The sequence below is a fragment of the Parasteatoda tepidariorum genome, chromosome 2 (genome assembly GCF_043381705.1).
Source record: "Parasteatoda tepidariorum isolate YZ-2023 chromosome 2, CAS_Ptep_4.0, whole genome shotgun sequence".
Classification (NCBI taxonomy): domain Eukaryota; kingdom Metazoa; phylum Arthropoda; class Arachnida; order Araneae; family Theridiidae; genus Parasteatoda; species Parasteatoda tepidariorum.
The window spans coordinates 81,607,430-81,628,740 of NC_092205.1; the positions used below are offsets into that span (position 1 = coordinate 81,607,430).

The window sequence follows — 21,311 nt, forward strand, 5'->3', positions numbered from 1 at the left end:
CCATCCAGAAATTTTTTTGTGATAGAATTCAATGAACGAATGCCACTTATTTATTTATGCTGGTTTTTTCTTTTTTCATATCATTTTTGCTCATTATATTTTTTCTTCATTTTTGTTCATATGCATAAAAAAATAATTCCCCAGTGTTATCTACTAAAAATATTATGTTTATTTGAAAAATGTTTTTTATATATTTTTTCCGCTTTTATAATAAATAATTTATGTACTAAACATAAGCGCATTAAAACATTTCAAAATTATACAAAGTGTTCTGTACGACGACCAACCTTAACATTTATTTTTAAAATCTTTGCAACAAAGAAAAATGAAGTCAAAAAATGCACATGTAACATAAGCTTTTATTTAAACCAAGAGGAAAGGAAAAAAATTAAAATTGCAAGAACTATTAACGAGGAATGCAAAATTAATAACATCTAAATCTGTTTAATCACTAGAAGAAACTGATGAAAAAGTAAAAACATCACGCACGATTTTTATCACGCAATCAAATCGGTTTTTATTATTTCAATCTCGCCTACCTCAATAATGGTTTATTAATACCTTAATAATCTGATAACATTATTATTTTTTCCGTTATAAAATATAAATTTGTGACCTCAAATGTATATACTATCTCGAATTCATTTTTGACTGTAAGTCTAAAAATGTGCATTAAGAGCAAAGATTACGAAATATCTTAATATATTCTGATATGCACACATCATAATGGTCGTACCGCTATAATCAATTTTTCTTTAACTGGTATCTGTTCAATTTTGTTTAAATAACCACTAATAGCTGTGGCAGGGGATAATCCCCGATAGGGAAAAAAACTTTTGGAAATAGCCGTGGCCTACGACAGGCTGTAGAGCTACAGAAAAGGAAGAACCACTTATATTTGAAGAAGCGTTTTACGCTTTTAATGTAACAGATTATAGAATTATCATCTTTAAAATTGCAAATTTTCATGTTCGTCAATGAGACAGTTTCATATCTGTAAATTCTTTAATCATTTCATCTGAACTTTGGTCTGGGCAGGATGGAAATACCATCGTATCTTCCGTTTTTGGCTCTAAATTTTCTGATGTATCCACACATACAACAGCGCTGTAGGACGGCGGTAATTCCTCAATACAACGGCTGCACTGGTTACATATTATGTGTTTAACATCACAAAAAGAATCTGATACATTATTTTCACTTTTTGTAATTGTTTTTAGTTCAGTATCAAAGTTCTCTAAGCCCAGTTCTCTTTTGTCAGGGTAAAGGGTTTCATACTGAATACCGGCTACATATGACTTACACTTTCTCACTTTAGGCGAGTTTTTTACTGAATTTAATCCGTTTTCTGCTTCACTTACATAACCCTCTAAATCAATTGGATCTAAAACGGAACATAAATTCTCATCATAAATTCCCTTTTCCTGCATTTTGGTGCTATCAATATTTTGAGGCGCTATTTTTTCCAAAAAACAAGATGATCGAATTTTAGCTTTCATGGATTCTATGGTATACCCATTTGTAATATCTCCAAGTTCACTCTGAGTATTTTGTGAGCTTTTGAAATCGGTATGAAAAAGTTCTTTTAATGAGGGTAAGAGTTTCATATAACTTGCTTTTTCCTCAGAGTTGCTTTCCATCAAATATTTGTTCAAAGCCTTCGTTTTTTCGTTTGAGATATCGTATTTTTCTGCAATATCTCGGAGACACTTATTAACTTTATCTTCTGGTGAGATCAACAAATTTACTTTTTGGATTAAATCGGGATGTACTGTTTTCTGCTTGTTTTTCAAACTTGATAGTACGAATTTACGACCGTACTTGTGAGATAAATGTTTATTGATTGTTTTGAATTCCTTCACTTCGTTTTGCAAGTATGGCGCCACCCATATCAAGCTGGTAATAGTTTGAACAAGACATGGATCAACTTTTTTTTTCTCTTCAAATACGCCGAATCTATCCAGAAATTGGTGGCAAAACATTTCCAACATCTCCATAGCTTCTACTGTTGCTTCATGCCTGAGAACAGTTTGAACATTTATTTTTGCCTTCAGAAATTTTTCTTCGTTTATATAATCTGCTATCAGTCTTCTCAGTTTTTCAGCTGATTCCGTTTTTCTTGCTTGGAGTATTTTTAAACGCTCACAAGCAAGGCGAATATCAGTTTTTATTTTTGTATGCTTCCATTTAAACTTAAACATAATTCACTAAGTAAAGAGGTATTAATCTGCTAGGTCAAATACTTTTTAAAGCTATTGCTTGTTTATGGCATTTCAGTTTTAAACTGGTAAATAAACATAGAAATTATAAGGGTTTTTTGCTTAGAGCTCGTTAATTTCATTTACAAATTGGATTTATCCTGGTTAACTAGATCATGTCACCTATAAAAGTATTTGGTGATTCATTAAAATTAGTAAGTGTAAGGGTAAGGAAAATTTCCATAATGTTAAAAATTAGAAAGATGACCGAAGGGAAACCTGAAAAGTAAGTTAAAATAATTTTATAAAATTTTTGGTAAGGAGAGATATATCTCTGAAAATATCGGAGTTTCTTTTTCTTTATGCAAATGGAAACTTTTTTTTCTTTTCCTTAATTTTTACTATACAGATGAAAAAGACCGAGAAAGTCCTATCTTCACTTTTCAAAGACAAATTTTCTACAGAAATCGGAATTTTAAAAGCGGAAAATCCAACATTTCTTTTCTCATTTCAAATATTCATTCAAGAGCATTTATTCGCTCTGAGTTTGTCACTTTTTGTAATTATTCTCACAGTCAGTATAGATTATTTTATTGATCATTATAGATCATTTTTCACGCAGTTGAGAGGCAGAGGGTGATTTGCGTAAGGTATATCAGTGATTATCTTAACTTTAAAGAAAGGAAGAAAAAAATATATCTGAGTGCTAGGTAAGGTTCAAGCTTTTCTGCTGAGTTATTAGTCCAATTAATTCAGTTATCAGTGAAAAGAATCACATCTTCTAGACAATCTGATAATTATGCACGTATTGCTGTAAGGGAATATAATGCCCTATATTCCCTACATGGATATTTTTTTGTAATAAAAAGGGTCTTTGTCTGATGTTCGCTTACCCAGTATTCCCTACAATGGTGCGTGTGGGGCTTTTTTTTCAGGATTAAAAGACTATTGTTCGATATTCCCTAAACTGGTTTTTTAAGGTTAAGTAGCCACAGACAGCTATTTCCTGCACTATCATTTTCTCAATAAATATTATATATAATAATATTCATAGTCACCTCCTGGCAAAAATAAAAAGTAAAAACATGCACTCCCAAATTTTAAAAAAAACATCAAATTTTAACAGATTGAAAAAATATGTAGATGTACAATTATAAATAATAATAAAAATATTACATAATGTAACAAAATGGAGACAAGCATTACCTGCCTTCCACTCAACGAAAAAAAAATTGAACAATCTAATCTCTTGAGAGCTTTGTACTAATGCGATGAATGAACTTACTCTATTATATTTTCCACCTTGTATCTTTCGCATATTTTAAAAATGTGTGGCATCTTTTTTTATTGTTTACCAAAGGGACGTCTAAACATGCATGGGCTTTTTACGAATTTCACTTTCTCAAGATTAGCGAACCCAATGGCGGAGGTGTTTTTAAATTTTGAATTTCAATCCTATATGACGTGACCTCTCTGTGAAATATAGTTTTAAAAATATTAAAAACTTTAAATGTATGGCAATTTCCAATTTAAGGAACTATTCAGTATCCTATTTTCTTCCCAAATGTGATGGGAAGCCATTTACGCGATCGCAACACTCGAATACGCCATCTGGGGAGAATACCAATTATATGTCTTAAAGCCCCGACCCTCTACTCCTCTCTTCAGTTGTATAGGAATGTTCTACAATACTTTCTCCTTTCTTAATATTTTTCGTATTTAATTGTCATAAATATCTTTTTTTAATTTTCACAATGCTTTCTTTTCGAACTATGTTCAATGTAGTTTTTAGTTCCATATAGTTTCCTAACTTGAAAATTTTTAATCTATCTGAAAATTAAGAAAGAAACAGACGTACTTCCATCTAAAATGACTCTCCACGCGCTAATGATGAAAGCATGGGAAATGTTGCCATAGGTAGAGAGTTCTGCTTCACGCCATTTGCAGCTCATTTTGATCGACAATACAGTGAAAACGGTCCTCTCAATTTGCTCACTTTAAGATTGTTCACACTGTATGAGATTCTCTCCCTTTCGACTTTCGATTGCCGATAAAGGAAAAGGAGAATCTTATTGGTGAGTTGTTCGTGGGACAATATATTTCACCAATAAATTCTCCTTCCTCCTTGTCGGTGAATGGAGATGCATGAACCGCATGCAGTAGGAATGATCCTAATAATGCCATTTCATTGCATGCGATTCACGCTTACAGTCGGATCACCCCAGAGAAAATATTATAATCTGATTGGAGAAAGATATTTTCCCGAGACAAACATACTATTCAAGTACTCAGAAGTTCTATCAGAAGTGCTTGAATCGCATACAATGAAGACGGTTTCTATATCAAGTTTTATTGAGCATTCTTACTATATGCGTTTCAAATATGCACGAGATGTTCATCTTAAATGTAGCTTATGAACTTTTACGCACATGTCTGTGGTAATCGGACGTAGCAGATAAATTTTGTTTGTGCATTCAATTTCTTTTTTCTGCTTTTCACTCATTCTTATTTAGCATACGCGAGCAGATGTGCGTTGAGTATGAAGCGATTAAGATTAAAATTAAGAAAATTTTGCATCTGGATTATAGAAAGGATTTTTTTCAAAGTTGGCATTAGTATTGGCTTCTGACGTTTTTTTGCTCATGCGCAGTACTAGCGGTTTAAAAAAAAATATTTCTCCCAAGGGAGGAATTTTTGATGTCTTGATTTTGTTTTTGTGTTGTTGCGTATGAGAATCGCTCTCGGAGCTTGTTTGATGAAGTTATTAGTCTTTAATTTTAGTGATTATGATGGAAAATGTGATTCCATCAACTATTTTATGCTAAAACATATTTTCTTGATTTCAAGCGAGATTAAACGAATAATTATGCTTTGAAATTGTATATTTGCTTTAAATGATCCATGATTATAAATCAAACTGTAGACGATAATCAAAGTAAGAAACATTTCACGTCATTTTTTATAACCCATCAGCTGTTACACTAACTTGTTTAGTCGTAAAGTTTGTTGGTCATTTTAAAAACTTCAAATAAGCATTTTTTTAATTGTCAATATTTCTGATTTCAATTATGATGCTATTCCTGTTTTTACTTACCAACTAGTTTTTCTACGTATATTTTTATTCGATAATTGTTATTGATCTTATTCTCGTTACATTTTTAAGTTTAACCTACTTTAAAAACAAACGCATTTAAATTTTGTCTGTCAAATGCCTGGAGATAATGCAATATTAAAAATCTGAGCTAACTTCAAGTCTCTAGATTGGTATAGTTTAAATTATAAGTTTTATAGTCCTGTGAATAAGAATCGGTAACTAACATTGCGTTTATTATCATCGTAAGTTAGAAATTCAGACTTAAACATATGCGGATTATTGTTTTAATTTGAACAATTGTTTCTAACTTCTCTTACTGTTTCAAAGAAGGCTGTTAAGTTATTTATTTTTCTAAATTTCCTGTAGCAGCCATATATGGCTAACTGAGAATTAATTATTCAAAAAAAGTCCGACTTTGTAAAGAGGAATCATAAGTATGTAGCAGAATAATTAAATTGTGGTTTTAGAGAAAAAAACTTTTTACATACCTACCCTGTAGCTATGTGATAGTTATTTGGTGAAAATGTACACAACTTTATTTTGATTTACCTAGTATTTCTTTTAACCATTATATAACCCAGGTATTCTGAATTTTAAAATATAAGCAGCATAAAAAATTGTGGATACCTAATGGTATTATATATTAATTTGAATGTTGAGTTAAATAAACCATTATATGATTGCATCAAGTAATGAATTACAAGATAATTACTTGAATTAATTCAAGTAATTATACTTATCTTGTTCTACAGCAATTCTACTAATATTTTATACATCTTCCAGCCTGTTAATGTAGAGTTTGTAAATTGATGTTATTTTAAAGATTAATTTTTTCATTTTGTTACAAATCATTATGACTGACTTAAATTTTAATGTCTATTTAACTATATTTCTTTCTTCTATCAAGTTATTATGACCAATTTCAGTATTAGGTACAGTTCCTATGCATTATCTAATTCTTTTAGCTTGTTGTGTTGTTTCACGTAAAAAAAAACTTTTTTTTGTTTATACTTAATTAGTATTTATTATTCTTAGTCTGGCTTTAAAAGTCTTATCATTTAATCATTTGTGTGAATAATATAATCTGAAATGCTTAGTTACATAGTTAGATAATGCCAAATCATCTAGTAAATGTTTGAAAATTAACATGTTATTATGATTTTTTTTTTGCTAAGTACTCTTTGTTTCGTATTGTATATTACATTAGTACTTGACACAAAGTACTCATGATGCCTAAATAGGTACCAATGTCTGGAAAAGCGCATGATTTTTTTTAAAATTTCAATTAGATATTTTTTAACTTGAATTATAAAGTAAAATTATCAAACATTGAAAACTTGCACTTGTTAATTAGATGCATAGAATAAGAAACCTAATCTTGTTAAGATGAAAATTTATCTAGTCTAAAATCAAAAAATAGCAAAGTAGACGAGATTGATTTTCTGTTTGTATGTCCTCTCTATATCAATTCAGTTTAAGATATTTTGAATCTCATTGAAAGAAACAAATATTCCATAATAGGAAACCCTAAAATATCTTATTAAATTCATAGTATTTCTGACATTTAGGCTGAAATATTTACTGCTGTATAAAGAGTAACAAGGAAATATAGTTAATAAAAATTTCTTTTTTTTTTTAGAAAAATATACACAGCTTTTATTTTCAGCTATTATTTCAGCTATTATTACAGCTATTATTGATTATCTCTTATAATTTAATCTTGTATCTGCATTTTGAATGATACATAAGTCAGATCAACATAAACCTTTTTTATAAATTTTAGTTGTTTTGTCTATAATAGCCTCATAATATGGGACCAGTGCAAGAAAGTTATAAAACTGACTATATAATCTATTGTTTGTTAATGATAAAAAATGCCATGTAAATATTAAATTGTAACTGTGAAGCATGTATTATTTAGTAATATTATACCTTAAAATATCTATTTGAATTCATAGTATTTATGCAATTTAAAAGTTGTAACATTTACTTCCATGTACCCAATGACAAGGAAATAAATTCGCTTCTTCATTCAGATGAAATCTGCTTATAAATACAAGATATGGAAATATACATAAAATTTCTTATTGGTTTTTCTGAACAATATACACTTCTTTATTTTAAATTACCTAGTATCCCTTTTAATTATATTTTAAACTTGTATCTCCTTTTTTAATTAACTAAATTAAACTTATACTTTTTTTGAATTTTTTTTTTTAAAGTTTTGTCTACAATAAATCTATTGTTGCTTTTAAAAAATACCCAAAAAGTTATATATAAATAAATTAAATACTGTATAAAGTCTCTCTTATCTAAGATAATTTCCTAGTAAAGTAAAATTTTACTAAGTAAAAAAATTTCCTAGCGTATTATTGGTTATTTCAAAAAATGCAAATCAAAAGTGACCATTAAATGAATATACCATAAACATATTAATAAACAATAAAAATAGTTTTCAGCAGCAACATATAATAACTAATTTCAGTATTTACTTTTTTTACCATAAAGCTTTAAACATTAAAGTGTGCCATGTAATTGCATATAAATGTGCAAAATATTTTCATAAGTTTGCCTATATTTTCATTAAAAATTTTTAATAATGAATAGCAGAATTATTTCTGTCTATATTTGCCCCATGTTCACACTAGCTCCCTTTGTGTCATCTGTTGTAGGTATAATATTATTGGCATTGTTATTAAGCCTATCTAAAAACTTATGTTTTATTTTCAAAAGTGTGTTGTTGGCACATTTATCTAGGTTTTTTTATTTATTTATTTATTTTTTAAAGATTTCTTTTAAAGTGAGGCAAATTATCTAAAGCATTTTTTAATTTTATATTGATGTAAAATCCTTAACACTCTCTAGAATATTAAACTAAATGATTTATATGTTATTATAAAACTTATGCTGTTTTTTAATTTTTTTTTTTTTTTTTATTATTTTTTTTGTTAAATTTTTCTAATTTTGAAGTGAACAAAGTTTTTAACCAAGGAGTATCCTCTTCAATGTTCAAATTTTTCTACTTATCCTGATTACTATTGAAATGAATATTACTTTGATATAATGAATATTACTTTGTTTTAAATTGTATAATATTGGCTTTGAATAATACTTTGTTTTTATAGTGTCTTTTTATTTTGAATTACATTTCTTTAATTTTTTTTTTCTTTTTATAAATCTATGCATTTTAGAATTGTTGTTTTCTACTAGTTGCTGTATTATGATGCAATTAATAAATAAAAATTTGAATTGTGTGTTCAAGGCTTGTAGTTGATAGTTTTCTTGCTACAAAAAAGTTTTATCTTGAATTTTATCTTTTTATCTTGGTTTTTGTGTATGACAGCCTACTTTCTATGAATACAAGTGCATATTTTAAATTAATAGATTGTAGGATTAATAGCAGGTTTTAAATTAATAGATCTTTTTTATAAATTTTTTTTATTTGAATTAATAATACTAGTAAAATTGTGTCATTCTTATTTGACTTTTGGTCATCTTATGAAATGGAAATTCAGAATTTTTGCTATCAAAATTTTTTCTTTATATGCCCATTTCCTTATTGCTAAGTGGTGTTAACACGTTAAGCATAGGCATAGAGCAATTTTAATAATGTAGCTAATATAGATGGTATACTTAGACAGTGGATTTTAATATCTAAGTATTTGACTTTGTAGTGTAGCTCATAATAGAGGCACGTCTTCCTGAATTAGTGAGCTGCAGGCATTCATTTATGCCATGCTGGCCAAGGCAACTAGTGAGGCATTCATTGATCACATGTTCATGCCCAAGGTATTAAAGATAAACTTATCAACATTTTTCACTAGTAATTTTTTTTCTTATGTTTCAAATTGCAGCAAAAAAAAAATTGTTTTTCCTTTATTATATTTTGCAAAATTTATAGTACTTTTAAAAATGTCAATTTTCTATAAGTAATAATTTGATTTCTTTTTATTTTGATGATTGTTGTTTCCAGATTATACTACGTATTACATTTTTGTTATTTACTTTTGTATACATTTATTCTTTAGTGTATAGATTATACACAATTTATTTTTGAAGTGATTTATTATTGTACAGTAGGGAACCGATTATCCGGAACGATCGGGACCATCGCTATTCCGGATAACTGATTTTTCCGGTTTTCTGAATCGCTACAAAAAGCCGTTTTTTTATTGTTAAACCCAACTAAAAATAGAAAAATATTTAGAAATAATCTTAAAAAGAAGAAAACACAATGAAGTAATACACTAATGATTATTTCTAAATTGATGGTAAGGTAAACATCTTTCAAAAAAGAAAGAAAAATCCTAAAATCTTATGAGAAAAAAAAAAATTTTGTTTTTAAAATAGCCGGGAAAATTTATCGAATTTCGTTCCGGTTTTTTGGTTTTCTGTTTTCCGGATAACGGGTTCTGTACTGTACAAAAATTACTAAAATTATCATTTTTGTTTCTAACTACCTATATTTTCATTTTGAGTTATCTATTTCTGAAGTAAGAAATTCCTAGTTCCAAAATTTCTCACCGGTATATATATGAAATGAAATTGCACACCTGCATTCTTAAATTTATTTATAATTTTATTATATTTTTTTGTAAAATGTAGCCCTAAATTTTATTTTGAAACTTTGAAGCCTGCATCAGGTGTGTCACTGCATCAAAAAACTTTCGCAACTCTAAATTAACATTTTTTATTTTATTTTTTTTTTACTTTCCATTTTTGCCTTATAATGTTAGAGCATCTGTACTAAAAAAAAAAAAATTCCTCATTTATAGATCAGGGGTCCGTCCGGGCCGAATTTACTACCGTTTAGCGGTACCTTCACAAATTCAATTTTAGGTATAACGGTAGTGTCACAAATTCAACTTTAGGAAAAACGGTAGTTTCACAAAATACTTTTTCTTAAAATTTNTGAAATTGCACACCTGCATTCTTAAATTTATTTATAATTTTATTATATTTTTTTGTAAAATGTAGCCGTAAATTTTATTTTGAAACTTTGAAGCCTGCATCAGCTGTGTCACTGCATCAAAAAACTTTCGCAACTCAAAATTAACATTTTTTATTTATTTTTTATTTTTTTTACTTTCCATTTCTGTCTTATAATGTTAGAGCATCTGTACTAAAAAAAAATTCCTCATTTATAGATATTTACTGTAAGCATTCAGTAATACTGCTTGAGAATAACATGAGTGAATAAGTATAAAGATATAGTTAGTTAAGTAAAAGTATGGTAGAATTAATTTGGTCTTGGTACATTTTTGTGCAAGATAAATATATGAATATATAGGGCAAGAGCAGGAATATTTGAAAATGTATAGGGCAGTAATAAGAATGCATTAGACAATAAATACTCAAAATGTATTATAATAAATATTAGCATTAGATTGAATTTCATACTTAGAATACATTCTACTTTTAATTAGCCTTATATTTGTTTACATTTCAAATTGTTTTCTTTATTAGTATGAATAATCAGAAAGCAGATAGTAAGTCAGGAGATCATGAAGATAATGATCACACTCAACCTATCAATTTAGTTGCAGCACGAACTCCTGCACCTACTTCTACCTTCTCTAGTTCAAGTTCAGGCCTTACAACGCAGCCTTTGGCTCTAAGACCACACCTTGAAGCTCAAAAGACTGGTTTAATGGTAACTATATCTCATTGATATCATTTTACTGATCTGTGCTAGTGAATTTTTCTTTTTATTAAAACTGAGAACTTATAAAATGAGAGGATGTCTAGTTTGCAATGACAGTTTTTAATCAATTTTCTGCTTTCACAATTTTTATTAGTTATTATTATTCTCAGTTTAAAAAATATTTTATATTTTTTTTAATTAAACAGTATTGTTTATGTAATATTCTTCTTTGCTAATGCCAGTTTGTAAATTTACTGTAGACTCTGTATTCCTAACACCTGGACCTAGTTTGTAATGACATGTTTTTAATCAATTTTCTGTTTTCAAAATTTTTATTAGTTATTATAATTATCAGTTTAAAAAATATTTTATATTTTTTTAATTAAAAAGTATTGTTTATGTAATATTCTTCTTTGCTAATGCCAATTTGTAAATTTACTGTTGACTGTATTCCTAACACCTGGACCTTGTTTGCAATGACATGTTTTTAATCAATATTCTGTTTTCAAAATTTTTATTAGTTTTTATAATTATCAGTTTAAAAAAAATATATTTTTTTTTAATTAAAAAGTATTGTTTATGTAATATTCTTCTTTGCTAATGCCAATTTGTAAATTTACTTTAGACTCTGTATTTCCGAACACCTGGACCGAGACCTCAGGGTCAAGTTATGGGACCAGTTGTTGGATCTCAAAGTTCTTCAGGACAACACTTCACTGGAAAACAAGGTGATTTGATTTTTTTTTTATAGACTTTGATTTTTAAATTAAGGAAAACATTACATTTTTATCAGTGCTTAATTTATTTTTAATTTTATTAATCGGTTTCTATTTTAAATTATGCAAATGTCATTAGTTTTTAATTTTATAAAACGGTTCGTAGTTCTCTTTTGGTAAAAAACTTACGATTTTAGTCTGTTTTATGATTTCTATATTCTTTATATGCTATAATATTCTTTTGACTATCATTTTAGTAATTTTTTTAGCCAAATTTTATATTTCCCTAATAATGTTCGTAGTTGTTGTATAACAAGGGTAGTTATGCTTCAAATACAATGTAATAAACCTATAGTGTGTGTTTTGACCAAATAATATGAAAAATATGAGACAACTTGAAAAATTCTGCCTAATTTTGCCTTTTTCTTACAAATATCATAATATAATGAAAATAAACTTTGATATTTATCAAAAAACATTTGAATGTACATTATTCTTGAATTTAAATTAAATAGTAATGTTTTGAAAACAAATTCAACTTTTTTAAAATATATATATGTGTGTTATGAATTCACAAATAACAGTTTTATGATTAAAATAAAGGTATAAATATTTTTTAAGTACAGATTTTATTGAATTTTATGTGCAAAACTATTATTAACAATTTTTTTTTAAATTTTCTGCGTTGAAGTGAAGTATGTAAAAAACAGATTCCACTCCAAAGCTAAAATAATTCAGCAAACTGCCAAAAAGAGTGTGTGAACAGTAATTTACATTTTTCTGTCTATTTTAATTATTTATTCATGTGTTTTTGTACAAATAAATGCATATTTGTGTAGAAAAATAAAGGGTTGGGATTATATCGGGTGGCCGCTTTTTGCATTAAAAGTACCTTAATAATTTGGCTTTTAAATTATTAAAATATGTATGGGTATATTATTTTTCTTAGTTTTAAAAAAAAAATCTTAATTTTATAAGATAAAAAATATTATTATTATAAAATATCTAAAAAAAAATTTTAAAAGAAGGATCAAGAATATGTAATAACTTTGATTTTAGTTTTGTTTTTCTTATGTTTATTATGTTGAATAACTAACTCTGGAAAATTAAGCCTCTTGCATGCAATGTTATGGTTAGAATTTCTGCAACTGCTTCCTCAGCTTTATATATCTCAGTATTCTTTCAGTATTCATTCTTCCTTTATTATATTTTTTAATCATCTGCATTTTATTTTCCTTTTTCGATTACTCTATTTTTATATAAAACATATCTTTCAATCATAGGCACTTTTATTAAAAAAAAAATTTTTTTTTGGTCATTGCCCCTTTCCACTTCATTGTCATTTGAGTGTGCCAAACATAAAATACTGCCCCTGCCATTTTACTCCCTTTTCATATTTCAACAAAGAAACAAAATTAAACATCAACCTACTCTTTGAGGAGTTTTTTTCATCAATATTTAATTCAAATTATGATTTTTTTTTGTGGCCACTTTATTTTATTTAGTCACCACCTGGCAACTTTTTATCTTGCCTTTTATAGAAAATATTTAATTTTTTTTATGAATTAATGTATACTTTTACAGGTCCAGATTTTAAAAACAGTAATATATCCAGTTGGACAGGTATGTGAATTTTTTTTTTTTTTTTTTTGAACAAATCTTTTCTCTTTTTGTATGTATGTTTGTAGTACACTAATAAAAATATTTTTTGTTATTCACTGTTATCATTGAAGCCAAGCTTTTTACAAATAAGAAAATATGAAATATTTTGTAAAATTATTCAAATAGATTCATTTACTTGGTTCGTTTTTCTGATTGATATTTTTTTTTACCTCATTGACTTGTTAGATAATTTTTTGCTAAAGTTTTTTGATGTCTGAATGAAATTTTGTGAAGAAAACTGTACAGATTTGTTATGCATCTGCACTCATTTTTCAAGTTTTTTTTATAACTGTCAATTTGAAGTTTGTATTTTACTTGTGCATGCAAATAGGTCTAATGATATTTGAAAGAGTGGGAAATGAAAAAGTTTCAACTTAATGTTTTTTTTTTTCTTTTTTCCCAAGTTTATGTGTTGCTCTGTAAATTTTGCCCATATACCCACTAATGTTTGCTTGTTTTTTTTTTTCTTTTATTTATTTATCTACATTGCCAGAATAAGAGTGTTCAAATTAATTTTGAAGTGATGCACAGAATCTTTACATATCAGCTAGGTGCTAGACTATAAATTTTAGTTAATAAATTGTTTTGATCCAGGTTTGGAATATTGACCTTGCTGCATTATGTAAGTAAATCTATTGCGAGTGAAAAGATTTCATATGAATGTGAGTCATTCTTTCATTGCGCTGCGTCTGCTAAAACAATGGTTAAAGATTAGAATAATTTTAAGGTACTTGGAAGAAATGAGATACGATACATGTTTTATAAATTTAATGTGTTTGTCATTGTATCTTTTTTAATATGCCTGTTTTGCATCAGTAAATAATAGTTTTTTATGCTATATATTGCTATATTTTTATGAAATTTGCGGGATATGGGTTACAAAACTGTTTCTTTGAGATAACATTTAATGTAGATCTGTCATTTTTTATTTATGAAATGCATTCATTCTATGTTAAAAACAGACTATAATGCAAGAGAACTTCGAATTTAATAGGATTACGATATTTGATTCCATTTTATTTTATTATTATTTTTTTTATGTGTAACGAAAGCAGTACCAGTAGAAATGTGCCAAAAATGGTTGATGAGAAAAAAAAATTGCAAAATATCTGGTGCAGGCTCATTACAAATCAATTCCTAGAAAATAATATTTATCAACAAACTATATTGTATTCTTGTTCAATGTATTTCATTTGTTATAAAAAAATAGTTAAAATTTATATGGCATTAGATGTTGATAAGCTAACTTAGTCTCTTTAAGAGCCCTTTGTTTATGAAAATATATTCTTAATAAATATAAAGAATGCAAAAACTAAAATCAAAAAAAAAAATTTGTATAATAATTGAAATTCATTTAATTTTTGCTTTTGTTAGTTAAATATGTTACTTATTTCTATAATTAATTTCTTCTTTAACCATTTGAATGTGAAAGTAGTCATTTCTTTTAGACCCTTATTTTGTGACTCGGACATTATTTTTATTTCGTCAATTAATGGCACTTATGACCCTCAAAGCATTTTTAATTAACTTGTGAATAGTCTTTTAATTATTAGTTACGATAAAATAAAAGAAAAAGAAATATTCCTACTCGTTTATAAAATTAACTCGTTTTTTACTGTTCTTTAATAATAGATAATAGCTCTATGACTTCTGTTGTCACAAGTCTGAATTTAATTGTAACTATACTCAATGACAGTAGGTTTCTGATTTAATTAACCCAGATCAGGTTATAAACATTTCATTTTGCAGATTTAGTTTATAATAACAAATACAGTGTTTCTTGTTAAAATTATTTGTATTAGTAGAATTAAAGAAATGATCTAATTCTAGCCATTTATTTTTTTCTGATTTTATAATTGCAATATTAGTGACAAATTTTGCCTTCTGAGCGATAGCAAAACTTACCTTCAATGCCTTTTAACACTTTGTTTGTTTTTACAGTTATCAGAATGCCTACAAGTGATATGGGTCCAACTGGAACTACAACTGCTAATTCCAGTGGAACTGTAACTCCTGGAATCCTTCCCTCTGCATTGAGTGGTTCAGGGGGTAGACATATGATTCCAACAGCGGTGCATCCAGTTATTGCGGCAGGAAGTTCAGGGCCATCTATGGCATCTATTATTAGAGGATCACATCAAGTTCCTCCTTCAGGACATGTTATTCACCAGTCTTTTTCGTCTCATGTGCCTAGAGGTATTAAAATATGTTATTTTCTTGTGTTTTTTGACTGCATCTAATTTTTAAAATTGTTTAGCTTTATCATCTTTTAATATAATTCAGACTGACCCAAAATCTTTCCATTTTTGACACAACATTTGACTAATATATCTACAAAATTTAATAAGTTCTGTTATTTAAATATCTATTTATGTTATACTATAAGTAGGTTTTTTTTTTCTTCTGTAACTAATTGATGCCTTAATAAATTTATTTATTTATTATATTTTCTATTTTGTATTCATGGCAGTATCTCATTTGTTTTGGATGAGTCACCACAGATCAGGAAAATTCTGGAATAGTCAAAGAATAGGATTTTGGCACTTATCAAAGACACAAAAAATTCCACATTTTAGAATAACTTTTTTTTAACTTTTTTAGTAGTAATTTGTTTCTCATAAAATCTATTGTATGACAAATCAAAAAAATTAATGTTTTTGTTTGATCAGTAGCTTGGTGGAAGATTGTGAAAAACCTTGTTTTTTAATGTAAATCTAAATTTTTTGTTGCAGTTTGGTTATGGGAAAAGAATAAAAAAACAGCTCTTTGTGGCAATTTTTCAAATATGTTAAGCATTCTTAAATAGAATTCCTGGTATCACTCTGATATTTCGTGTGCTTAAAAAAAACTAACTTTTTGTTTGCCACATACAAATAACAACTTAATTTAGACACATCCTCAGCGATGCCAACTGCTCCGGACACAGCCAAATAATTAAAAAAACAGTAAATAACTACAAGTTAAATTTTGCAAACATTTAACTATTTTTGCTTGCTTTTTAAAAGATATTGCATGACATAAGTATTATAAAGTAAAGTGGTGAATTATATAAGCCTACAAATTATTCAGAAATAGTGGTGGATAAAAATTTACTAAATTGAATTTATTAAATCAAAAATCTCAATTGATAAACTACCACTTTAAAATATATATTTTCTGTCCGGAGCAAGTTGGTATCTCTGCATCCTGTTGATCTACTAACTTTAAAACTTTTTTCTCTTCTGTCTCTTTAAACTAATTTAATTTTTCTATTAGGTCCAGCTGCTGTTGCAAGCATCAGTGCAGCTCCTAAATCAGCTGTTGCTACTCCTATTCTTAGAACTCCTCATTCGTCTGCTACTATGGCACTTGGATCATCATCAATGATGGCTCTGCATAACCCAGTCAGGGTAAATTTCATTTTCCATGGCATGATTTTTATATTTAACTATTTTGCACACCGTAGAATATTAAATTTGTTTTTTTCCTATTTAGGCGAAATCACCTACTCTGGCTGGAAGAACAGTGACACCGCCAGTTGGTGGGAGCACTTCACTTCCACAAGTTGTAGATCTTCAAAAGTAAGTTGTTGTTGCCTTTTCTTTTTTTTTTTTTTAATTCATCTGTTTTTAGATTTATTCTAAAAAGACGTATTAATTTCATTGTAAAAAATATAGTAGTATTTTTAATGCTAATTCTAGGTTTAAAAGGTAACAAAACATAATTATTTAATAAATTGTAAATTGTTTGTTTTTAAGATAAGCATGCTTTGCTAAAAGATGTAAACCAACAACTCTTATCAATCATCACAAAGACTTTTTCCATAAATGTTCCTCTTTTTTTGAAAAATAAAGACATTATCAAAGAAATTTTTGTGCAAAATTAAAACTAGTAAAATAAAACATTGATTTGATTAATTGGTAGATATCGAGTATGTGTTGTATAAATTTAAGGTGACTCAACTTCATTATATACTTAAAAGTTATGTATATTTGCTGAGAAAAACATTTGTGTTTGGTTATGATATCTAAGCCTCTCCAATTTGAATACTAGTTTTTATTTTAGGGCATCCAATCCTATTTCAATTTCGTTAAACCTTGTTACTGGCAATTATAAGAGTTATGAAAAGTCTTAAAAAATTGTATATTGATAAGTATGCTGTCATATTGCTTACCAACTAATTAAAATTACTCGATAGAAAACCACATCAGATTGTACATTTTAAAATTTCTTTTTCAGAATTTGTGGTATTGTATACTTCAACTTTTTAAATTTCATACCTACCCTTTTAACAATAAATGAATTTCAAATAAAAACTTTATTAGTTATGGAACTCGCATGCACAATGTGCTTCTTCTTTCATCTACATATTTTTATTAATTTCTTATTTCATGCAAATTAATAATTATTTTTTATTTATATATTTTTATTATTATTTAATTTAATGTATTTATTTTTGCAATTTTGTATTACAAATATGTTCATTAAAGTATTAGAATTGCAGGTTGTATTTTTTAAACAAGCTGTAGTCTGTAATATTGTGATTGATAGTAAGTTAATAATAGTAAATCATAATGAAAATGTTTGTATTATCTTGCTTGTATACTTTGTAGAAACTTAAGACAGTGCTGTGAAATAAGACTGTATTAACAATTTTGATAAAACTGTAATAAACTATTGTACACATGTTAAATATAATAACATTCTATTGCCGAATAATCAAAGTGTATTTAAAATTTGTAAAATGTTTACATCCCTATTTTGCTACTTGTCATCACTAAATACACCATATTAATTTTTGTTATATTGCAATTTGAAATGCAAATTATTTTAGGTTTTTTTTTTAAATCTGTTAAGTTAAAAGACTATCTATAGATACTAATTTGGATTATACCCTACTTTCCAATAGAATCATATACTGTATTCTTTTAAACTGAAACAGAGTACTGGGTACAATACTCATTTGTTTATATCAGTTACATTGGAGCTAATAATTTTAAATAATAAGTAAAGAAGAAATTGAGTTAACCTCCTTATACTACTTTCTCTTTGCAGGTCGACTGTCGGGCATTCTCTTTCAACCACTACAACGCATGCTGGTCTTGGGTCACGAAGCTTAGACAGTACTGTGGTTAGGACTGGACCTTCACATCCATCGTCCATTACTATTGCAAAACCAATTAATATTTCTCAACCTATAGTACAGCATTTGCAACAGGTAAGTTTCTTTATAAATTGTTTTTATTGTGTTTTTAAATTTATCTGTATTCAATACAATTTGCTAAAAAAAAATCAATTTTTTTCATTAAAGTCTTATTGACAGTCGCAAAATTTTTTACTGTATAAATAAACACTTTTTTGACATTTTGTCTGGAAAAAAAACCTGTTTCTAAAACAAATTTTGAAAAACTAATAAATTTAACAAAATGGAAGAAATTTTAAAAAATATCTATATATATATATACTATTACTAATATAAGAATAGCTCAAATTTTATTACATTTAATACAGTATTTGACAAATAAAATTTTTCTACATCTATTTAGATAAAAACCGCTTGTATATCTATTTTTTTATACAAAATTTTAAAGAACTATGTATTATTTAACAGTTTAGTTTAAACATAAAATTAGTATGTTATTTGTAATCGGGTATTCACTATGAGTTTTTAGTGGTGTTTATGATTTGCTAATTTATTAATATTAGTAAAATTTAATTATTATATTTTAACAGTTCTTTATATAATCATAAAGTATGATTTTATTATACTCATTTTTATAAATCATTAAAAAACTGCAATTATTTTAATATCTCAAATTCATTGATATATTTTTTTCCCAATCATTGCTTCTTTAGTTTTCACTTATTTGAAATTATTTTAGTAAATAGCTTGAAGATTAATGTTATTATTTAAATAAGACAGCAATTATAAGCATCCTAATAAATTATTTTAACATCTGATTTATCTTTTTGGAAAAAGATAGTTTCTTCTATTTCTCCCACTTGGGTTGGAAAATATCTATTTTTTCCTGGATAGTTTTTTCCACTTTGAAAGAAGCTTGACATTCCTATAATAAATAATATGTTGCATCTTTTACAGTTTTACTATGGTCCAAAACTAATTGTTAACATTCTCTCTATGTTAATAGAATATAAGGGAGGAAAAACACTTGCTAACATTATAATTTTTATTCCTTTTAAGATGTATGATAAAAATACAGTGAAGTCAGTGTCAAATTTGTCATCAACAACAACCAGTTCTTCTTCTAATACAACTCCTGCACATCAAACTGTTTTGCCTGGTACATTCACTTCAGTTAATGAAGCTGTGAGTGCTATTTCAAGAACAACAGTATCTACTGGTTTTTCCACTAGCATCATGCAGCTATCTTCTACTTCACTTGGGACACCATTGCAAGCTCTTCGAGCATCTCATGTTAATCAAGCTTTGCATGCATTGTCCAATGTAACTTCTGCAGGGACACCCCACCAAACTCTAACTGTCATTTCTGCTAAATCACTTATGCCAGCTAACCATTCAATTTCTTTAGGCACCCCAGCTGCAAGATCAGGTAACTTTAATGCATTTTATTTTTGTTAATAAACATTTTAAATTGTTATAAAAATTACACTACGTAATTTTATTTATTTTACTCTGAAGTTTTTAAAAATCTTTTTTTAAGTTTTTTAGTATATATTTTTCTGTTTCGTACATAGAAGATATCGCAAATATGTTTAAATAAAATGATCAAAAAATTAAATTTTATGATCAAAAAATTATATTTGATCAAAAAATTTATTTGTAGCTTATAAGTAGCTTTCAAAAGTTGTTGTTTTTTGTTACTGTATATCAATTATTGATTTCAAAAGTCAGGCAACACTTACGTTGAGTAAATGTTACTTTATATTATGTTGCTTGAAATCGCATTTATTAAAGATTCAAAGTACTAACTTAGTGATAAGAATGTGAAGAAAGAAATATTCTTTTAATATGTTATTTTTTTCCCCGCATTTTTTATTATTATTATTTTTTTAATGAATCATTCTTTAAAAGACCATAGGGTAAAATTTCATCAGAAAATGACAGCAGAAAGTAGCATTTCTTCATGGGTGCAAGTCTTCCGTCCCCAGGACGGACTTCCGTCTTTCGAAAATGTCCGCGGATGGAAGTAAGACGGAAACAAGACTGACTCGAAGACGGAAATCGAAATTTTTTTTTCTTCTGTCCTTAGAAATACTTTGTAGGTCTACGTTATTGATCTACTTTCTTATGTCCTGTTGTTATTTTATCAAAAGACAGATGAATAAATATTTTTTGTACAGTATTTAAATTATATTTTTGTACAGTATTATGGTAAAGCTTTCTTAGATAGTTTGCATATGTCGAGGGGGTATTGTGTATGTTAGGTATGTCAATCAAAAAATTTTCAGTCTTGGCCTTTTTTCCAACTTGCACCCATGCATTTCTTTGCTTCAATATGTTTGAAGTTTTTGACAACTTTTATAGTTCCTCATATTGTGCATTTTTGGTGCTCACTTATCCAAATTTTATCTGTTCCACGTTTTATTGAAATCGATAAGGCTTTAAAAAAAATATTCTATTTTATTGTCTATTCTATTTGTAACTTTTTAATTATTCCAAAAATTAGAAAGTTCTGTATTTATTTCATGTTTTTTATAAATAGCTACACCTAATACAACTGGTTCTTCATCTGGAAGCTCATCTATTATTTCAAGTCCGTCTAGACCTCTCAATACTGCAAGCGTAATTGGAGCGACTACTATACCAGTTGGTAAGTAATAATTTTTTAATGAATTATAGATCAAAAAACTTGTTGAATCCTACATTTTTATAATTATTTCTTTTCCTCTGTTAAGTTTAGCATTTCACTATTCATTATGTGTAAAAATAAATAATAAACGTTTTTTATTAAATAAATGTTTAAATAGTAATAATTTTTTAAATAATTATAAATCTTAAATTAATAAATTTTTTAAATAATTCTTCCATAAACTTT

At 27.2% G+C, this 21,311-nt stretch overlaps 1 protein-coding gene across 7 annotated transcripts in view; it reads left to right on the forward strand.

Moving 5' to 3' along the window:
- The first annotated feature begins 4,836 nt into the window (after positions 1–4,836).
- LOC107439779 (Sin3A-associated protein 130) overlaps positions 4,837–21,311 on the forward strand; it is a 34,159-nt gene continuing 17,684 nt past the window's right edge. For 2 of the 7 annotated variants that reach the window (XM_016052478.3, XM_016052481.3), the window contains exons 1-11: positions 4,882–5,133; positions 8,967–9,081; positions 10,759–10,945; positions 11,562–11,664; positions 13,237–13,275; positions 15,256–15,510; positions 16,570–16,703; positions 16,789–16,874; positions 18,349–18,511; positions 19,496–19,865; positions 20,979–21,086. In XM_016052478.3, coding sequence (XP_015907964.1) covers positions 9,023–9,081; positions 10,759–10,945; positions 11,562–11,664; positions 13,237–13,275; positions 15,256–15,510; positions 16,570–16,703; positions 16,789–16,874; positions 18,349–18,511; positions 19,496–19,865; positions 20,979–21,086 — 1,504 coding nt within the window. In that variant the 5' untranslated portion in view covers positions 4,882–5,133; positions 8,967–9,022. Of the gene's footprint in view, positions 5,134–8,966; positions 9,082–10,758; positions 10,946–11,561; positions 11,665–13,236; positions 13,276–15,255; positions 15,511–16,569; positions 16,704–16,788; positions 16,875–18,348; positions 18,512–19,495; positions 19,866–20,978; positions 21,087–21,311 lie in introns of all 7 variants that reach the window. The other 5 variants (XM_016052480.3, XM_071177814.1, XM_016052479.3 and 2 more) reach the window with 5 other exon arrangements.